The sequence below is a fragment of the Zalophus californianus genome, chromosome 10, assembly GCF_009762305.2.
Source record: "Zalophus californianus isolate mZalCal1 chromosome 10, mZalCal1.pri.v2, whole genome shotgun sequence".
In the NCBI taxonomy this organism is placed as follows: domain Eukaryota; kingdom Metazoa; phylum Chordata; class Mammalia; order Carnivora; family Otariidae; genus Zalophus; species Zalophus californianus.
In genome coordinates, this window is record NC_045604.1 from 70,967,827 (window position 1) to 70,987,315 (window position 19,489).

The 19,489-nt window shown below is 58.0% G+C and overlaps 4 protein-coding genes, 1 long non-coding RNA gene and 3 other non-coding genes across 8 annotated transcripts; 4 read left to right on the forward strand and 4 right to left on the reverse strand.

The window, feature by feature from the left end:
• The first annotated feature begins 196 nt into the window (after window positions 1-196).
• LOC118356034 lies at window positions 197-5,809 on the forward strand. Its single transcript, XR_004819370.1, has 3 exons — window positions 197-325; window positions 4,031-4,366; window positions 4,849-5,809. It is a non-coding gene; the product is annotated as an uncharacterized LOC118356034 (long non-coding RNA).
• Window positions 226-7,398, reverse strand: RPL3L (ribosomal protein L3 like). Its single transcript, XM_035722311.1, has 10 exons — window positions 7,266-7,398; window positions 6,592-6,784; window positions 5,027-5,195; window positions 3,672-3,807; window positions 2,172-2,358; window positions 1,914-2,074; window positions 1,606-1,707; window positions 1,065-1,160; window positions 731-850; window positions 226-366 (listed from the first exon to the last, which is right to left on the reverse strand). The coding sequence occupies exons 1-10, from the start codon at window positions 7,266-7,268 to the stop codon at window positions 310-312; spliced, it is 1,224 nt and encodes a 407-aa protein (XP_035578204.1). The 5' UTR covers window positions 7,269-7,398; the 3' UTR covers window positions 226-309.
• A 2,468-nt stretch (window positions 7,399-9,866) lies between these two features.
• NDUFB10 (NADH:ubiquinone oxidoreductase subunit B10) lies at window positions 9,867-12,243 on the forward strand. Its single transcript, XM_027612642.2, has 4 exons — window positions 9,867-10,090; window positions 11,349-11,487; window positions 11,723-11,862; window positions 12,079-12,243. Exons 1-4 carry the CDS (start codon window positions 9,943-9,945, stop codon window positions 12,180-12,182), a joined length of 531 nt encoding a protein of 176 aa, XP_027468443.1. The 5' UTR covers window positions 9,867-9,942; the 3' UTR covers window positions 12,183-12,243.
• A 111-nt stretch (window positions 12,244-12,354) lies between these two features.
• On the reverse strand, window positions 12,355-14,576 carry RPS2 (ribosomal protein S2). The gene is made up of 8 exons (XM_027612641.2): window positions 14,465-14,576; window positions 14,117-14,296; window positions 13,941-14,030; window positions 13,539-13,646; window positions 13,112-13,285; window positions 12,874-13,033; window positions 12,566-12,657; window positions 12,355-12,474 (listed from the first exon to the last, which is right to left on the reverse strand). The coding sequence occupies exons 2-8, from the start codon at window positions 14,291-14,293 to the stop codon at window positions 12,394-12,396; spliced, it is 882 nt and encodes a 293-aa protein (XP_027468442.1). The 5' UTR covers window positions 14,294-14,296; window positions 14,465-14,576; the 3' UTR covers window positions 12,355-12,393.
• LOC113933772 lies at window positions 12,721-12,847 on the reverse strand. The gene has a single exon (XR_003523477.1). It is a non-coding gene; the product is annotated as a small nucleolar RNA SNORA64/SNORA10 family (small nucleolar RNA).
• Window positions 13,350-13,483, reverse strand: LOC113933771. The gene has a single exon (XR_003523476.1). It is a non-coding gene; the product is annotated as a small nucleolar RNA SNORA64/SNORA10 family (small nucleolar RNA).
• Window positions 14,577-14,733: 157 nt separating the features above from the next.
• LOC113933799 lies at window positions 14,734-14,860 on the forward strand. The gene has a single exon (XR_003523503.1). It is a non-coding gene; the product is annotated as a small nucleolar RNA ACA64 (small nucleolar RNA).
• A 1,419-nt stretch (window positions 14,861-16,279) lies between these two features.
• RNF151 (ring finger protein 151) lies at window positions 16,280-18,615 on the forward strand. The gene is given in 5 exon segments (XM_035722428.1): window positions 16,280-16,430; window positions 16,792-16,937; window positions 17,257-17,353; window positions 17,982-18,436; window positions 18,438-18,615. Coding segments are annotated over 5 exon segments (747 nt in total). The 5' UTR covers window positions 16,280-16,427; the 3' UTR covers window positions 18,484-18,615.
• The last annotated feature ends 874 nt before the right edge of the window (window positions 18,616-19,489 follow it).

Below are 19,489 nucleotides of genomic sequence, written 5' to 3' on the forward strand. Positions count from 1 at the left end.
TCCAGACACGCCGAGCAGCGGCGCAGGGCCCGCCCCGAGGCCCCGCCCCCGACATCTCCTCCCCGTCCCCGACACCGCCCCCCGCCTCCCCGCCCGAGCGCCAGGGGGCGCCGCTGAGCTGCGCCGGGGCGGGGCGGGGCGGGGCCACGCCGCACCGGTCCTTCCCCGAGCCGAGCCCCGGGCCACCCTCCTTTCCGTGCTCCCAACTCTGAGACACCGCGGGCAGAGTCGCCTCCGCACTTTATTAGACAGCGAGGACAGGCGGGGGTCGCGCCGCGCTTCCTTCAGGCTCCCTCCATCGCAAGCCGCCTACAGGTCTCCCGAGGTCTCTGGCTTTTCCTTCTCAAGATGCTTCTTCTGGGGACCCTGGTTGGGGGGTTGGGGGAGACACAGGAGCGCTAGCCACGGAGGTCTGGCCGGCAATCCTGCCCCTGGCCAGCTGCGACTCTGCTTTTCTTTCCCTGCACGAATCAGTGCCTGGGGCTGGGCTCCTACAAGCCCTGTGGCAGGGATGGGAGCAGGGGCGACTCAGTGCCCGGGGCTGGGCTCCTACAAGCCCCGCGGCGGGGACGGGAGCAGGGGCGAATCAGTGCCCGGGCCTGGGCTCCTACAAGCCCCGGGGACGGCAGCAGGGGCGCCCCCGCCACCCTCACCCGCTCTAGCTGCCCTGCTCTGGCGCAGGAAGGGTGTGGGGGCTCCGCCCCAGGGAACAAGGGGTGGGCGGGCTCACCATGAAGACCCTCTTCTCTTGCGCCGTCTGGAAGCGGCCGTGGCCAAACTTGGAAGTGGTGTCGATGAACTTGAGTTCGATATTCTCCAGGGCCCGGCGGCTGTGATGCACCAGGAGGGACTGGGGGTCCGTGGGAGAGGAGAGCCAGATGTAAGGTCCTCACCCACCCCCTCCCGCCACCCCCAGTCCACACCGGGAAGGTCTCACTCACCCAGCTCCTGCCAGAACACCTCCCTTTTTGCTTCCCCCATCCCCACCCTGCTCCAAGCAAGGCCCCCCAACCCTCCCACGGCCCATGGGGCTCCGGCTCCCCACCCACCACAGAGGCGCTGACCTTCCTCAGCGTGATGACCCGCTTCTTGGTGCCCGCGATGCAACCCTTCAGCATGACAAAGTCGTTGTTGACTTCCCCATAGTGCGGGAAGCCGCCCTGCGGGAAGGTGGATCAGGATGCAGACCCCACAAGGGGCTGCCGAGTTAGGGGCATCTGCAAGCCTGGCCCCAGGGCAACACCCTGGATCACTAATCAGGGCAGCATCTGAGCCACATTCTGAGTCCTTCCTTACCTCATTTCACAATCTACATTTTAGTGAGGGAGAAACTGAGACTCAGGGATGTGGAGTCCCTTGTTCTGGGCCCTGTAGCTGCTCCTACTGCAGCTGGGATTTGAACCCAGGGGGCCTGAGTGCAAGGCCACAGTTACAGCTTCTGTACCCCACACCCTGTGACAGCAGCTGGAGTGTAAGCCATCTGCAGAGGAGGTTCAGGATGCGGGAACAGCATGGTTTGCCAGTGGCCACTCTTTGGGGCCTGAGCTCTTGGGGCAGGGCAGTACCCCACGTGCCTGCTCGCACATGCATGCCACACCCGCTCACCAGTGGTGTAATGGACTTGTCAGTCACATCGTAGCTCGTGGACGCATTGTTCTTGACCACCTTCCCATCCTCCTTGTGCAGCCCCCGGCCAATACGGTAGATCTGCCAGGAGAACAGGGCACATGGCGGGCCACAGGTGGCCTCCAGAGCCAGTGGTATGTCTGTACCCACCGGCACGTGTGCTTGGACCCAGGCACTGGCAGGGGCGTTTCAGAGCCTTTGGGGGGGCCAGCAGTGTCTGGGTCACGCACCCCACCCACTGGGGTCTGGTCATGAGTGTCCCTCTACCACCGGGACTGTGGACACACCTTCTTGTTGAGCTCTGTGCGGTGGTGGTAGCCCTTCTGCCCGGCCCGAGCAATGGAGCAGCCCACACGGGCAGGGTGCCAGGCACCAATGCAGGCCACCTTGCGCAGCCCCTTGTGGGTCTTCCGTGGCAGCTTTTTGGTATGCCAGCGGCTCGTGACCCCTGCAGGGGGTGGAGGGGGGCTAGTGCCTGAGAGGCCAGTCTGGCCCCACCCCCTCCAAGGAGCCTTCCCGAAGCCACCATCCCCACCCAGCCCTACCTTTGACACCCCGGCCCTTGGTGACAGCAATGACATCAATGACCTCACTCTGGCTGAACACACTGTGCACCGGCACCTGCTTCTCTAGCCGGGCCTGGGCCCAGGCCACCTTCTCAGCCACCGTGCCGCCGTTCAGCTGGATCTCCATGATGTGGGCCTTCTTCTGCCGGAAAGGCAGCAGCTTCATCTGCAGGACATGGCACAGCCAGTCGGCTCCCAGAGGCTCCCAGCCCCCATTTGCAGATATGGCATGACTGGCTGGAAAGCCCCGGCCAGCTTTCATGCATGCATTTGTTCAACAGATGTTCCAGTGCTTGGGTCTGTCTACTCACTATGTTCTGTGCTAGGCACTGGGGGGATAGGATAGAGCACGGAATGAGGCAGGCAGGATCCTGGCCCTCAGGGAGACACTATCTAATTGGGAGACAGAAATCAAGTAAATTCTTGGACAGGGCGGAGTATTCTAATGGAATATTGGGGGCAGAGGGGACAGTAATTGCACATAGGGCAGTCAGGGAGGACCCCTCTGATGTGACACCAATAACAAGAAGGAGCCACTAAGTGAAGATCTGAAACTTTGGGGAGCAGAGGGAACTGCATGTGCAAAGGCCCTGTGGCAGGGAGTTGGTGGGATGGAAAGGAGACCAGTGTGTCTAGACCATGGTGAGCGAGGAGGAACATGGTGCAGGATGAAGTCAGAGGTGAGCAGGAGCCTGCCTGTGCAGGTCTTGTGGGGAGAAGCTGGGGCTTTATTCTAAGTGCAGGGTGTGACACTGTGCTTCATATGTTTAGATATCTTTGGTTGCTGCTGTGTGAGGCATGGGCTATGGGGACACAGGTGGAAGCAGGGACACCGGCCATGGCATAGTGCTCAATGAGTACTTATGGAGCACCTACTGCATACAAGACACAGACTGAGTGGGCAGCCGTGGCCCCTGCCCCCATGGAGCTCCAGTCTGTCAAGGGAAATGGACACGACCAATGACAGGCATAACTAGGAACAGCAAGGGAGGAGCGGGGTGCTGCTCCAGGCCTAAGCGAGCAAGCCTTCCCTGAGGACAAGATGCCAAGGCGTGTTCCAGAATAAGCCAGAAGGTGTTAGTAACCTTTTCAGCCCACATCATACCAGACCCCATGTACAAATGTTGGCTCACATACATACTTGTGCAGGCCCCAGAGGGAGGGGGTTGGCCCTCAACGCTGGACGTTTGGCAGGAGATCCAGGCCTTTCAGGGTATGGGAGGGCACTGGTTGAGCACTAGGCATGGCGGGTGCCCCACAGCCATCAGAGCACACTGACCCCCAGCATGCCATCCCTGGGACAGCAGCTGGCCAATGCGCGGCCAGTCACCCAACCCTTTGGGCCTGTGCCCCAGGCTCGTGGTATTTTTAGGCTGACATTTGCCAGGGCTCCTGGAAGCTGGGGTGGAGGAGAATGGGGGAGGGTGGGTCCAGGGCATGGACTGGCAGCCTGGGTGTGGACAAGGTGGCGGGGCTGACCTGAGTGTGGACAATGACACGGATGACCTTGCAGTACTTCTTCATGGCGGCAAAGTCTTTCTGCAGTTGCTTCTTGCCATCGGCATCCCGCCACCTCTTGCAGGCCTTGGTAAAGGCTTTCTTCTTGCTATTATGCCTGAGCCAGATGCAGGAGACACTTAGAGGGGCCAGCCAGGGCAACTCCCCAGGCCTGTCCGGGCCCCACATGCCCACAGCCCACCATGCAGTGCTCTTAGAACAGTGCCTGTCCCCTCCTCCCTCCTTCCCTTCCCGGGGAGGCCACCGCTGGGCCCTCCCCTGGGGTCCCTGGGCTGCTTCCAGCCACCTGCTGGGAGCACAGACTGTCCCTCCTTCTCCAGGTCTCGGGTTCCTCCTCTGCAGAGTGGACACCCTCCTGCCTTCTGAGGCCTGCGAGTGAGTGTCAGATGTGCAGAAGCTGGAGGGAGGGACAGGCAGCCCCCCTACCCCCGCCACCTGCCCATGTTGCTAGAGCTGCAGACCCCACTTGTAAAGCCAACAGCCAGTGCTGGCCAGGCACCATGCCACTTCGTGCTGAACCCTCACCCAAACTCTGGAAGATGGATGTATGGTCCCCGTACTACAGATGAAGAAACCAAAGTTCACAAAAGTCGAAGCCCCTGGGAGGGGCAAAATGGTAACAGAAGAGAGAGCCAAACCAAGGCCTGCTACATTTGGTGAGTGCTTGCTATGTGTTCCTGTGACCCTCACAGTAGCCTGCTGACACAGGGACCGTCCCCCCGATGCTGTCCCCAGCCGATGGTGTCTGTGATGGGGGGGCGCAATCTAAGAGGCTCTACGAGGTCAGCCAGCTTGCCTGCGGTCATCCAGCCTGCTCTGGCTCAGGGGCCCAAACCTGTCACCTCCCACAGAGCGTGCCAGGACAGGAGTGCCTCCAACTCCGTAAGGATGGGGGTGTGTGTGAGGTTCCTTGGGCAGGTAGGCCTTCCCTTTCAGGACTTAGAACCAGGGAAGATCTAAGTCTTCCAAATGCCTTTCTTTCTGATGAGAAGAGCTTGTCAGCTGGCTCTTTCCCCTTTTCACTCTGGCTGCTAGGAAGCTCTGAGCCAACTCTGGCATTCCATCAATTAGCCCCTTAATTTAACCCTTAATTAGAACCCTCGCTTTCTCTCTTTCTCTATCCCGATCTCTACTCCAGTGCCCTGGCCCTCGTCTCTCACTGAAGCAAAGGCAACCCCCCACCCCCAGCACACACGTTCCTGCCTGCCGTGCACTGCAGACACTGCGCCCGCCTGTCCCCCGCCACCGTCCCAGCCCAGGGCTGGGGATGGAGGCACGGCCAGCCCACGCGTACGCCCCCTAGGGGCGGCCCCCACCAGTCCTTGTAGAAGCGGCGACGGCACTCGTCACTAAGGTGCTCTGCAAAGATCGTCTTGAAGCTCCGCAGGCCGCGAGGGGTGGCCACATAGCCCACCACGCCCACCACCACCAGAGGCGGTGTCTCCACAATCGTCACAGCCTCCACTTCCTCCCGCTTGGAAATTTCTGGAAGAGACCCCAAGAAGGAGCATGGAGGAGGGCCCCGTGGGGAAGAGCCAACTCCAGCCCCTCCTGCCCGAGGGAGAGTGGAGCACCGCGGCCTCAGGGAGGGCTCCCACTGACCTCAGTCCCCAGCCTGCCCACTCACTGCCCCCTCCCTCTCTGCTCCGCCCTGGGCATGGAGCAGGTGCTGCTCAGGGCCCTTCAGGTGCTCTGCGCTCTGGCTCGGAGATCTCAGACAAGGCCTGACCTGCTCCCCGCCTCCGTTTCCCCACCAGGTCATCTGGAAATGGGCTAGGAGAGCCAACAGCCAGCCCGGCATCCCCCAAAGGGTAGGGTCGGGATTCCTTAAGCTGAGCACACATGAACATTCTTAATTTTAATAGTCATGAATATGTGCGGATGAGCTCTAGAAAAATACCTATAATTTGTCCCGAACCAATGATTTTGTAGATGTTATTTCTGAGACTAATACAAAGTAAAAGTATTTGTTTAAAATAAATATTAGGAGTGGGATATCTGGGTGGCGCAAGCAGTTGAGCATCTGACTCTTGGTTTCGGCTCAGGTCATGATCTCAGGGTTGTGAGATTGAGCCCCACAAGGGCGATGGTAGGCTCCATGCTCAGGGGGGAGTCTGCTTGAGATTCTCTCCACCTCCCTCTCCCTCTCCCCACCAATCGCGCGTGTCCTCTCTCTCTAAAATAAATAAATTTTTAAAAAATAAATAAAAATAAAACACATATGAGGAGAGATGCAGATGAGATGGGCAGTTGCCCAGAATTTGGAGGGGTGGTGGCTGAAGCTCTAGAAGGGCAACAGGAAGGACCCCTGTGGGGATAGAATGTTCCACAGTAGCGCACTTAAAGGGGGCAGAACCCCATAGAACTAAATGCGCATGCACACTTGCCTCAACCAGGGAAACCTGAACAGGATGGGTAGGTCGTATGCCTGTCGATACCCGGTTATGACCCTATTACTATAGTTTTATAAGCTATTTCCATCGGGAAACTGGGCAAAGGGTGCATGGGATCCCTCTGTCTTACTCCTCACAGCCACGTGTGAACCTACCCTGATCTCAAAATGAAAAGTATATGGGGGCATCTGTCTTTGAATTGTAGCTCCTGCCCTTACTAATTGGGCAACCGGCAAGTTTCCGAACGGCTTAATTTCCTCATCTGTAAAATGGGGGCCAGGACAGAACACACCTCAAGGTGTGGCCAGTGGTCCGGGCTCCCTGACAGTGTCCTGACTGTGGCTCCCACGGGCAGGGCCTTGCCCTTTCTGGGGCTGCTTCCCCTCCTGGACCCCAGTTCTGGCTCCTAGCCTCCAGAAGTCTTTCCAGATCCCCTGCAGGCAGGGAGGCTCCACACCCTCCCCATGCGTCCGCCTGCAGCCACTCACTGAGCCCAGGCCTGTGCACCTCTCGAAGAGTGTGCGTCATGCCCGCCTTGTAGCCCAGGAAAGCCGTGAGGTGTACGGGCCGGCTGGGGTCGTCCCGAGGCCAAGTCTTCACCTTGCCCCGGTGCCGGCTGCTCCTCTTGTGGGGCAGGAAGCCCAGGTGTCCGTGCCGAGGGGCAGAGAACTTCCGGTGGGACTGCGGGCAGGAGGGGAGGGAGGTCAGAGCTGGGGTGTCCCTGGTGGGGGCGGCTGGATGGGCCCGGAGCCCCGCCCCAGAGAAGTGAGTTAGAGAGCCCAGACTGGACCCCGGTGGTCTTCGGTAACTCCCTCCCTCAGTCCACGGGAAAGGAGGGAGGTTGGCTCAGGGCAGTGTCTTAGGGACAGAGCCGGCACCAAGCCCTCCTCACCCACAGGCTTCCTGCTTCAGTGGGCTGCGCGTGCTGGGCCCAGGAGGGACAGGCCCACACTGTGGCTCAGGGCTAAAGGACAGGGAGCCACTGCCATCTGTCCATCTTCCTGCCCATTCTAGGCCTGGCAACCTGAGCTCTGGGCCCCTGTTGTCCCTTCAGTCACCTACTCCCCCATAGGCCCGAGGACCATCCCTGCTGGGAGAGACTCCAGAAGCCCACCTGCCCCTCCCAGGAAGCCAGCTGGCTCCTGCCCCCCAGCCCACTGACCATGGCAGCCGGTCCCCGCAGGTCAGGAAGGGAAGGGGCCTCCCGACAGGCACCGGAGGTCGAGTGGCAGGGCCAGAACGCACAGCAGCCAGCTCCCAGATTTAGCCCCTGGCAGGGGAGCTTGTTCACGTCCCGTGGCGGGCATGGGCTCCCAAGACAGGAGCAGGCCCAGCCTGGGGCGGGGCGAAAAGGGGCATCAGATGGGCAGCCTGGGGTGGGGATACCTGAAGCCAGGCCTGTCACTCCTGTCCTCAAGGACCCTGGGACTGGCTCACACCCACTCTGTTTTCTGCCTTGTATTACCCTCCCAGGACAGGAACACCTTGGTCTGCTAAGGAGTCAAGGAACCCCAGCTGGGAAGGGGGCTTCTTCCAGGCTTGCTGTGACGAGGGTCTGACCCAGTAGGCAGGCAGTGAGGTGGAGGGAATTCCTGTCCTGTCTTGAGGGTGGTGAGCCTAGCCTGGACAAACTGCAGGGTGCCGGGGCGGGGGCGTGGTAACCGCTGTGATCCAAGAACAAGGAGTCTATACGGTTATAAAGTTCCTAACCCGGAGAATCAGTTGCACAGGCGTAAAATGTCTCTGAGGGCCTGCCTGTGGGCCTTGCCTTGCTGATGCTAAGATTTTATGCAACTCAAATGTCACAATTCTCTGTTGTTGCTGTTGTTACTCGCAAAGCTACTTTTATTATTTGGGGCTGGACCGCACAGGAATAAAATCCCTGGGAAGGGGCAAACCTCAGCCCCCCGAGTGGCCCAGGGCGAGAGAGGCTACCTGAGGGAAGGAAGCACAGGAGGGATGCCCGCAGACTCAGGGCAAAGGGAATGCGGCCGCCAGTGCGGAGGCCCGAGTGCACTGCAGGACACGTGGCCTGTGGTGGGACTGACTCCAGGCGCACAGGCCAAGAACCAGAGGGCTGGGCACAGAGCCACAAGCTACTTGGGTTCCTCCCTCTCATCTGCCTCATCCCACTTCTGCTACATGATCTCCAAGTCCCTCTGCTGCCTGGTAGCAGCGGAGAGCTGCCAGCCCGGGGCTTTCCCTTAACCGAGGTCTCTGCTTTCTCCTACTCTGGTGAGCCATAGTGGTGGCGGCCACGGCTCCAGCCTGAATCTGTTGGGTTCCCTTGTTCAGTCCAATGTTGCAGGGCAATGTTAAGATTCTTTTGGTCAGGGCGCCTGGGTGGCTCAGATGGTTAAGCATCTGCCTGCGGCTCAGGTCATGATCCCAGGGTCCTGGGATCGAGTCCCGCATCAGGCTCCCTGCTCAGCGGGGAGACTCCTTCTCCCTCTGCTTCTCTCTCTCTCTCTCTCTCTCTCTCTGTCTCTCATGAATAAATAAATAAAATCTAAAAAAAAAAAAAAAAAAAAGATTCTTTTGGTCAGGGGGTGCCTGGGTGGCTCAGTCAGTGAGGTGTCTGCCTTCAGCTCAGGTCATGATCCCAGGGTCCTGCGATCGAGTCCTACATCAGGCTTCCAGCTCAGCGGGGAGCCTGTTTCTCCCTCTCCCCTCCCCCCTGCTCCTGTACTCTCTCTCTCTCATACATAAATAAATAATCTTTAAAAAAAATTCTTTTGGTTGCACAGCGTGTGTTTCTAAGAGTTCATGATTTCACGATTTGACATTTCTATGATCAACGATTCTCTGCATCCATAGAGTTGATGGCTCCCCCGCCCTGGCCCCAGCCTCTAGGCATGAAGTGACCAGCACCCTCCCTGGTACTGGTCAGGGGCCATGCCAGGTATGGAGATCACCAAGGGTGGTCAGCAGGGCCCTGGTCAGTGGAGCTGCCCCAGAGGGCACACTGTGCCCAGAGCCAGGGCAGAACCATCAGAGCCACACCAGAGCACTGTGCACCCAGGGGCCCCCAGGGCAAGCCCTGCCTCTTGCTCTGCCCCACACAGGACCCCTAAGCTCAGTGGCATTAGCCTGTCCATAAGAGGCTCTGGAAGACACAGCAGAGACCAGAGAAGGCTGGCTGTAGGGAACGGGCAATTCGGGAAGTCTTCCCGAAAGAGTAGGGCGTTGGGTAGGGCGTGTTATTTGTTGATGCTGTTATTTGTTTGTTCTAGCGGCCTGAGTTCTCCAGAAGAGCCCAGCTGTGTTCATCTTGCTCCCTGCTGCACTTGACACGTGCCTGTACACCAAGAAAACTGAATGGTTTACTTATTCCTGTGTCTGTCTTGTCTTAGAATGTAAGCAGGAGGGCGCCTGGGTGGCTCAGATCGTTAAGCATCTGCCTTCGGCTCAGGTCATGATCTCAGGGTCCTGGGATCGAGTCCCGCATCCGGCTCCCTGCTCCTTGGGAGCTTGCTTCTCCCTCTGCCCCTCATGAATAAATAAATAAAATCTTAAAAAAAAATAATGTAAGCAGGAAGAAAAAAAAAAAGAAAAGAAAAAGGAATGCCAGCAGGGGCCTCTGCCTCGCTCCCCAGAGTATCCCACGCGCCGAGAGCAGCGCCCAGCTCAAAGGACGCGGGACCGGAGGGGAGCGTGCGCAGTGCTGCCGCGGCCCGCCATTGGGCGGGCCGAGGGAACTACATGTCCCATGCTGCCTCGCGAGCACCGCCCCCCCATCCCGCGCAGGCGCAGCCCCGCTAGGGCGTCCTCTGCGGCGGAAGAGCTAGGCGCTGGGGGGTTGTGCGTCCAAGAGTGGATAGCCCTCGCGCGCGGCCGCCATGCCGGACAGCTGGGACAAGGACGTGTACCCCGAGCCCCCGCGCCGCACGCCTGCGCCCTCGCCGCAGACCTCGCTGCCCAACCCCATAACCTATTTGACAAAGGCCTTCGACGTCCTCGTGGACCGGCCCGTGACCCTAGCGAGAGGTACAGACCCTATCCGGGCCTCGCCGCTCCCCAGGGCCCCTCGCCGTCCTTCGGCGGTCCCCGCACCCCTTCGCCCGACCCCGGGCTTCGCCCCCGTGACCATCCCCCGCCGTCCGCACTTGCGGGCCGCGTCGCCTCCTTGGACCCCCCGCTCCCCACCGTCACTGCACCCTGGGAACGCCCCTCACTCCTACACCAAGACCACTCACTGCTTTCGCGCCTCCGCCGCCTGGGGAACCCTCTACGCACCCCTGGTCGCCGTCTCCGGCCTCGCCCAAATATTAGCGGATCGCAGTCTAGCCTGGGACTTGCTAAACCCCATTCTCCCTGCACGCTTTGCGTCTAGCGTTGGGCGCAGAAGGCAGTCAGCAAACGGGTGTTGCCAGCCTTCTGCACAACTGCTGCAAAATGATCGGGGTGGTCAAGTGCTGGCCGAGGTCCCTTCAACCTAGATGTGCTGTGACTTGTACTCCGTGTGTGCTTACGCTTAAGAACTGTCCAGATCCCATCTCTGGTCCAAACCGCAAGAGAATCACTATATTCCAGGCCCAGTTTGTTGTTCAGCTAGACCAGTGGAGGCAGCAGCAGGAGCACACTCTGCCCTCAGTCACTGGTGCCTGGCATTTCATCCATGCATTTAACTCATTCATTCGTTCAAACAACCCAGCCACCCACGTGCTGCGATGCCCCGGTGGCTCCTTTCTTTGGATAAGGTCAGCAGATCAGAACCCCAAATCTGGAAAAGGCACAGCAGTGAACCCACTCTTTCTTAGAAAGTGTTTTGTGTGTCTGGAAGGATGAGATTTCACTAGTTCCAACTTACCAATTTCTGGGTGGGGATGCTGAGGCCAGGTTAGTGGCAGCAAAACTGGCTTGGGTCCTCTGCCTACACGGGAAGACCCTGTGTTGTGGGGAGGTTGGCCAGCAGGTAGGACCTATAGTAGGGTGTGGGCTTGCAGAGAATGGGTTCAGAATCCTGAATTCTCTCTGGGCCTACGTACTCTACTGGGAGCTACCCCCGGCATAATACACATGGTGCCTGGATCCCAGGAAGCCCTCCGTAAACCATAAACGGTGGACCTCACCATTAGTAACCCAGGACAACCAGCCACACCTGTTCTCTGAGAGTCTAATTAGCAGTATTTGTAAAAGCAGTCTGCCCCTTCCACGTCTTGTGAGAAAGAAGAGAGCTAAGAGCAATTTTTGTGGCCTGTCCAAACCAACGGGGCCTTTTGAGTCTGGGGTTTTTTCTTTACAGAGTTTATAGAGCGGCAGCATGCGAAGAACAGGTATTACTACTACCACCGGGAGTTCCGCCGTGTGCCAGACATCACTGAGTGCCAGGAAAAGGATATCTTGTGCATGTTTGAAGCAGAAATGCAATGGAGAAGAGACTAGTATGTCCTGCCTGTGTGTGTCCCTTAGGAAACACTGAGCCTCACTCAGCACCTCTGTTGGGTTCTTAGCCCCAGGGGTACCATGGGATGGTGGCCAGCCACCAAGGCCTCCTGGGGTTCGCCCAGATCTTGAGGGTGGAGGGGCCAGACAATAGGGCCCTAAGATCTTGCTTTCATTCTGCTATCTCTGGGTACAGGGAAAAGATTCCTCTTGAACCACCTTTGTTTTTTTCAGTAAAGTTGATCAAGAAATCGTCAACATTATCCAGGAAAGGCTGAAGGCCTGTCAGCAGAGGGAAGGTGAGAACTACAGGCAGAACTGTGCCAAGGAGCTGGAGCAGTTCACCCAGGTGGCCAAGGCCTACCAGGACCGCTGTAAGCAAGCCCCCACCCTGAGCCTGATCCTTCAACCCTAACTTCACTGCCCAAATTGTGCCAGTTGGTTGGGGGAGGGGGTGATTAAGAGAATCACTATATTCCAGGTCCCTTTTCTGTTCAGTATGTTAGCTGTTTCCTCCCCACTTTTAAAAAAAAACTCTGGTCTGTATCCTGGTAGATTTAGCCCATGACTTCCGTCCCCCTCTTTCCCAGATCATGACCTGGGGGCCCATTATTCTGCCAGGAAGTGCCTGGCAAAACAGAAGCAGCGGATGTTGGCAGAGAGGAAGGCGGCTAAAGAGGCCGCCACTGCCTAAAGCAGCTCCCTGAGCACCTTCACAAGATTACTATTAAAATAAAGAATAATTAAGAAACCTGTTTCTGGTGTCACCTTTAGTTGCCAACCTGGATCTGTTGACCTCACTGGTCCGATCTCCCTTTAAATCCAGCTACAACTAAGCTCATAAGAAAAATACACAAAAAACACTATTAACAAGTTTTAGTTCACTTTATTTTTCTTGTATAAAACTAGGTGGTGGCCACAGCTGGAGCCTGGGTCCTCTGCACAGAGACTCTGGTGTGGGTCTTCACAAGATGATCAGTGAATTCCTAGAAAAAGACACAAGTCTTTAGCTGTAGCCACACCTCAGCACCCTGTACACACCTGTCCAGGCTAAGGAAGTGGCTAGGCAGCCAGTACCTGATATGGAGACTTGGTGAACACTGTCTCCTTCCAGAGGTCAGGGGTGAGATAGCTGTAAGTCTTGGAGATGGCATCAAAAGTAGCCTTAGCTGGAAAAGAGAAAATAGAAGGTTGGCGGATACACGTGACACAACACCCCAGATGCAGACAGAAAATGTTGCGCTCCTAGGAACAGAGAGGCCACTTGGGGCCAGTCTGCCGTGCATTAGGAGGGCCTTCCTCTCTCTCTCAAAATACGCCAAGCACACACTGAGTATGATAAAGCGGAGCTGAGAGAAACCACAGCCTCTCTGAGGGCCACCTACCGAAGTTCCCCAGAGTGGCAGTGCAGCCTCTGGCTGAAGTGTAGCAGTCGTCAATACCGGCCATCATCAGTAGCTTCTTGGGCACAGGGGCTGAAACAATGCCAGTGCCTCTGGGGGCGGGGATGAGACGCACCAGCACAGAGCCACAGCGGCCAGTCACCTGCAAAAGGTGGAGGAGTCAGGAGATGGCCTAGGGGGAGTCGGCACCACCGGAGGCCCCATTACCCGCCAAGCCTACCTTGCATGGGACAGTGTGAGGCTTGCCGATCTTGTTCCCCCAGTAGCCTCGCCTCACGGGGACGATGGAAAGCTTGGCTAGGATGATGGCCCCACGGATGGCAGTGGCGACCTCCTTGGAGCACTTAACACCCAGGCCGACATGTCCGTTGTAATCCCCGATGGCAACAAACGCCTGTGAGGAACCTGACATGGTTAGGGGTCCGCTGGTCGGCACAGCACCAGCAGCCACCAACTGGGCCTGTGGCGCCCCTCAAGGAAGGAGTGGCCACCGTGAGGCCACTCTGAAGTCCTGAGGAGATCCTTTCTCTCTCTCCCCGTTACGAAAGCCACGCGTGTAGTGACAAGCGTGACCATGCAGAGCTGAGAGAGTCTCACCCAGCCCCTTGGCAAGCGCAGCCCAGGAACACACGAGGTGACTAGAATACCTTGAACCTGGTCCGCTGGCCAGCACGGGTCTGCTTTTGCACAGGCATGATTTTCAGAACCTCATCCTTGAGGGATGCTCCCAGAAAGAAATCAATGATCTCAGATTCCTGTGGGATAAAAGATTCCAACGAAAGCATTCACTAAAAAACTCAGGAATCACCTGTAACCATTTCCCCTAAAGAACCTCCACCCAGCTCCTAGAACTACTTTTCCAACTGTCCACATTTTGTCTCCAAGTCGAATACCCTAAGTCAAAAATGGGGCACCTAGGCATTCAGACGTGGAGCCTCGGCCGGGGTGGACAGGTACCATCCCTGGACCCAAGGCCAAATAAGCCTCCCGGGAACCCCCCTGCCAACGCCCTGTCTTGAGGTGGGGAAGGGAGAGGACCCCCTCGTTACCTTGATAGGCAGAGAGAAAAGATAGATCTCCTCTAAAGACTTGATCTTCATGTCCTTGACCAGGCGGCCCAGCTTGGTGACGGGGATCCACTGGAGGAAGAAAAGGCGCCGATAACTACGGTCGCCCGATCGGCACCGCCCACGGGCCCATCTCACGCGCGAGGGCCCGAACCTACCTCCTTGTCCTCGGCCTTGCCTCCACGAGCTCCGCGGCCTCGACCCCTGCCCCGACCACGGCCGCGACCGCGGCCCCGGATGCCGCTGCCGAAGCCTCCGCGGAAGCCGCCGCGGCCTCCCATTCCGGGGCCCCCGGGCCCTCCGGGCCCTCCCGCAGCACCGGCGTCATCCGCCATTTGCTGAAAAGAACGTCGAGAAAGAACCAGTCAGCGAGGCCCTGGCACCTGCGGCCGCCCGGGGCCAGGGCTCCCGCCCAGCAGCGCCAACGCGCCGCACCGAGCCCCGCCAGAAGGCCGCAGATCCCTGTCGCCGGGCCCGCGCACGCGACCACCAGAAAAAACACTCACGTGTTCTCTCGGAAAAGAAGAACGAGGTCGCGCGGAGGGAGTATTTATACCACGCCAAGTGCCGCGAGATCTCGGCTGCCCCGCCCCAGCCGCGAGTTCGCCACGGGCCTATAAGGGCGGTGGAAGCGCACTTCTGGGTTTCCCCGCGCGCTTCGCGTGCGCTTGCGCGCCTGTGGCTCTTAGTGGCGCCGCCGGCACTGCCAGGCTACCCGGGGCTGCAGGTAGGTCCGCGCCCCGCCGCGTCCCTGGGTGGTAGCTGGGAGGTCGGCGTTGGTTGAAAATCACCCGCGGCTTTGGCGGTAGCCGCGGGTGAGATTCGGCGCCTACAGCTACCGGGGGCCTCAGCTCACCGCCCACTCGTCCGTGTGGGCAGGTGAAACCCAGGCCCCGACACGCGCCCCGCCGGCCCCGGCACGCGTGTGTTCTGGCCTCTGGCCTCTGATCCCTGACCCCGTGTTCTCTCCGCAGGATGCCAACGCCCCGACCGTGAGGCCCACGCCGCCAGGACCGCGGGGAGAGGGGAGCTCTGCTCTCAACGCCCAGTGAGGTTGTCGGTCTGAGTCCTGCACGTGTGGGTGTTCCCGGTCCCCCACGCATCCGCCTGGTGGTGCATCTGTGAGCGCAGGGAGCAAGGTGTGCAGTGGAGGGGAGACCCCATGAGACACCTCTTGCCGGCCAGCCGGATTCCGCGTCGGATGCCACAGAGGGGTACAGCTTGGGTCCCAGGGGCTGGCAGGTGACTCCTCCGTGGCATCCCGTGAGTGGCAGGGCCAGATTTGAAATCCTGGTGTGTTTCACACACCAAATAGCTTCCACAGTAGCAGATAAAGTACCTTTGAACTGGGCTACCAACCCACTAGTGAGTGTGACAATGAAGGGAAACATCGCTAAGGTGGAGTTGGAAGGCTAGAAGGGGGAGCTCTGCCACTCAACATCAATTACAGACCCCAACAGGGAAGGATGTAGGGATTACTTCTGCAACTCAGCCAGTGAGAAACTGTCATCACCCTTGAACTCTTGCTTTTGTCCAGGGGACTTCCATCCCTCCCAACTTTCTTTCTCCAGGAAATAAAGTTCTTTTCCTTTGTTTTTTGGGGGCTTGCTTGTAGTCTTGCCATAGTTTGCATGTCCTGAATTGCAATTCTGGTTATTTCCAAATAAACACACTTTTGCCAGTGAAATAGTGGACTTTTATTTTTAAAGTTAACCCAAGAATGAGAGTGTCAGATTCCCAGCTCAAGGGCTTGCATGGGCCCCATATTGCTCTCAGGAGGGGGATAGGGTCTGGGATAGGATTTGGTGACCTTGGTATTCGGTGCTACCGAATGTGCAGTTATCTATTATGTGCCTCACGTGTGGGAATATGTTGGTTTCTCAGGTGGAGACTGATTTCCCCATGTCTTCTCAGAGGCCTGCCCACATCGCCAGAGCCGACCTGTTCTGGAAAGCTTTCCCACAGACTAGGCTCCCCACTATGGTGGTACCACAGGTTGCATGGGAATTTGGTCCTCACTTCCCTCCTGATCTGTACTCTGGAGCTAGCGCCATGAGTCTTAGATCCTAGGAGACCTGATGGTGGGTCGATGTCAAAAGTCCCTGGGCTTTGGAGATCCGGCCTGGGCAGCACTATTTGAGGAGGGAGAAGGGAATGATTCCTACATTCCTGCCAAAGCCTCAGCTTTGGGGAAAGAGTCCTCAGAAGTTTAGTTCCCAGCCTAGTGCTGCTGGGGGATCAGCTGTCAACCACTCCCAAGACAGGGGCTTCAGGGACCCGCCCAGGTCCAGACTACCTATTCCTCAACTCTGAGCAAGGGCCAGATGGTACAGGATCCCAGTGGGCCCTGAGCCAGGGCTGTGATTGGCCTGAGCTGGACAATGCCACTGTGAGGTCGGTCCCCTCCTGCTGTGAAATGGAGGCTCCTGAGCCCTGGGGGTCAGTGGAGCTGCTGTCCAGACACAAATCATGGTGAGCCTGGGACCCTTTTGCCTCTGGCCCTTAAATGTGTTCCTAAATTGAGACCTGTCCAGAGCTGGACCCCATTCCTCACTCTGAGAAAGGGTGAACAGTGGGTTACAGTCTACCCAGCAAGACAAGGAAACCAACCTTTGCAAGGGTTCTGGCCACGTCTAACTCCAGACCAAGACCAGCTTCTCCAGCTGGGGACTGGTAGTCTTGGAGGGCCTTGACCCTCACAGCTGCCCCCTCAAAGTGGGTCCTGACCCAACCCTCCACTTGGGGGGCCCACCTCCCCAACCTGGGGTTTCCCTCTGGGTATGTAGCTGGAACCTGGTCCAGCCAGGCACTGATTTTAGCCTGACCTTTGCAGAGTGGTGGATATGATCTCAACCTCTTCGCCAGCCCTCCCGACTGCAACTTCCTGTGCTCCGTGTGCCACGGGGTTCTCAAGAGGCCAATGAGGTTGCCATGCAGCCATATCTTCTGCAAGAAATGCATCCTCCGGTGGCTAGCCAGGTGCTAGTGGGCGCCCAAGAGGCTAGGAGGACAAGGGCAGGGCTGTTTCCATCCCTGTGGCCCAGAACAGAGAGGAAGGTGGGCCAAGCATTAGGTCACAGTGGGCATAAGAGTCAGCTTCCAAATCTAGGACACTAAAATACATGTGTCCCCACACCCTGGGGTACTTACAGCCCATGGCCCCAACCTCAGCTGAGTTCCCCAGGAAGTACTCAGGCCTCTTCCAGCTTGAGAGAAGGGACCACCTGGGAAGGCGTGTTGCTGTCTCTTGGTCCCTTTCCACTCCCAACACTCCCCACCCTCCGCTCCTGCCTCCTAGACAGAAGACCTGTCCATGCTGCAGGAAAGAGGTGAAACAGAAAAAGATGGTCCATGTAAATAAACTCCGGAGGACCATCGGCCGCCTGGAAGTCAAGGTAGCTTGAAGCACCCACTCCCAGCACCCTTCTCGCTCCTGCCAGGGGAGGGACAGAGCCAGGAGAGGGGGTAAGGAGAATCCTTTCAGAAAGAACTGAGAGTTTCTGCTCCAGCAACACTGCAGCCTCGGGGTCATCAGTCCTGCCTGAGTTTGAGTCCCATCTCTACCACTCACTTGCTGTGTGACTTTGGGCAAGTTACCTAACCTTTTTGAGCCCCTGGGGCCTCAGCTGTAAAATGGGGATTATACAAGATTTTTAGAGGATGAAGTGTCTGCTGTGCTGGCCATCACCCCAATCCCCTAATTTTATAGATGAGGAAACTGAGGTTTAAAAAAACAAACTTGGCTTGTGTACAACTGCAAGATCAACCCAGCCATGTACCTCCCTCCATCCCCCATCCCTCAAGCCTTTGGCCCTGTGCACCTGGTCTCAGAGGTCTAGATTCTTCCCACCTCCAAACATTTGCCCAACTATTTCCCCCTCCATATCATTGATATCATTAGAGCTTGGCAGGCTCCCTGATTAGGAAGGTCCCGGATGGGGGATTCTGCGTAAAGTAGGCTGCTCCAGTGCTGGCCATGTCCGACCTGGTTTGGCTCACATGGTGCTCTCCCCCCACCCTCAGTGCAAGAACGCGGAAGCTGGCTGCTTGGTGACGTGCCCCCTGGCCCATCGAAGGGGGCACCAGGACTCATGCCCTTTCGAGCTGATGGCCTGCCCCAATGAGGGCTGCACGGCACGGGTGCCACGTGGGGCCCTGGCTGAGCACTCGCAGCGCTGCCAACGTGGGGCCCAGCAGCGTTGCCCACTGGGCTGTGGGGCCGCCCTGGGCCCGGTAGAGCGTGCACGCCACAACTGGTACAGCGAGCGGCGCGACGCCTGGACCCAGCGTCAGGAGCGCAGCCGGACCCTGGTGCTGGGCCTGCTGCGGCGCATGCGCAAAGTGCACCGCACCACCAATCTCATCCGCAGGCAACTGGCCCAGCTCGGAGACTTTCTGGAGGAGGACGACGCGCTGCTCGTGGGCGCCCCGCAAGGGGAGACCGAGGCCACCCCAGAAGGCAGCATTGGGGCCGAGGTGTGGGGGGCCCAGGGCCAAGGTACCTTGTAAACAGAGGGGTAAATAAACGCAGAGCCCAGGCCTGGCCCGTCCTGCCACCTCTGTGCTTGCCGGCCTCACAGCTTTATCCCATTTGACACACACACACACACACACCCCCCGCCCGCCCCAGGCCTCACAGCTTTATCCCATTTGACACACACACACACACACACACACACACACACACCGCCCGCCCCAGGCCTCACAGCTTTATCCCATTTGACACACACACACACACACACCCCGCCCGCCCCAGGCCTCACAGCTTTATCCCATTTGACACACACACACACACACCCCGCCCGCCCCAGGCCTCACAGCTTTATCCCATTTGACACACACACACACACACACACACACACACACACACACCCCGCCTGCCCCAGGCCTCACAGCTTTATCCCATTTGACACACACACACACACACACCCCGCCCGCCCCAGGCCTCACAGCTTTATCCCATTTGACACACACACACACACACACACACACCCCGCCCGCCCCAGGCCTCACAGCTTTATCCCATTTGACACACACACACACACACACACACACACACACACACACACACACACACACACACACGTTTGCCTGGTTTCTCTTCCCTCAGATGCCTCTTCCTCGCAGAGGTTTTCCCTGAAACCCTCCCAGTCTCCTTCCTGTTACTTCTACCTGTCTGTTAACCAACTTCCCAGCCAGTCACACAAACAGCTCAAAAACCTGAACTCCTAGGAAAAGCCCACGCCTCACAATGACTCACAGGGAACCGCCATTATCTCTGACCTCCTGCCCCTATCGTCTCAGTACTCCCTGTAGCCACAAGCACTGTCCCCCCCAACAGCCACAGGGGTCCCCGCTTTACTCATTCAGCCGACACCTTACCTCCCGCACCACCTCATTTAAAAGTCCCTGATTGTTCTACAGCACTAATCGCTGAACGCTCCCGATTATTCCTTGCCCGTCCTCCGCCAGCCCTCTCTCCTTTAGCACCTCCTGCTCTTGTGCCTCCCAAATGTCTACAACAGTGTTTT

Bases quoted from the DNA above. Each gene is read 5' to 3' on its own strand.
- RPS2 (XM_027612641.2), bottom strand. From the start codon at position 14,293: ATGGCGGATGACGCCGGTGCTGCGGGAGGGCCCGGAGGGCCCGGGGGC. The intron at 14,031-14,116 runs GTAGGTTCGGGC...TTCTTCCTCCAG, and splicing joins GCAAGGCCGAGGACAAGGAG to TGGATCCCCGTCACCAAGCT. The intron at 13,286-13,538 runs GTATTCTAGTCA...GGTTCCTCACAG, and splicing joins GCCAGCGGACCAGGTTCAAG to GCGTTTGTTGCCATCGGGGA.
- RPL3L (XM_035722311.1), bottom strand. The intron at 5,196-6,591 runs GTGAGTGGCTGC...GGTCTCTTCCAG, and splicing joins GGTGCACAGGCCTGGGCTCA to AAATTTCCAAGCGGGAGGAA. The intron at 2,075-2,171 runs GTAGGGCTGGGT...CACCCCCTGCAG, and splicing joins CAAGGGCCGGGGTGTCAAAG to GGGTCACGAGCCGCTGGCAT.
- NDUFB10 (XM_027612642.2), top strand. From the start codon at position 9,943: ATGCCGGACAGCTGGGACAAGGACGTGTACCCCGAGCCCCCGCGCCGC. The intron at 10,091-11,348 runs GTACAGACCCTA...TTTTCTTTACAG, and splicing joins GCCCGTGACCCTAGCGAGAG to AGTTTATAGAGCGGCAGCAT. The intron at 11,863-12,078 runs GTAAGCAAGCCC...CCTCTTTCCCAG, and splicing joins CAAGGCCTACCAGGACCGCT to ATCATGACCTGGGGGCCCAT.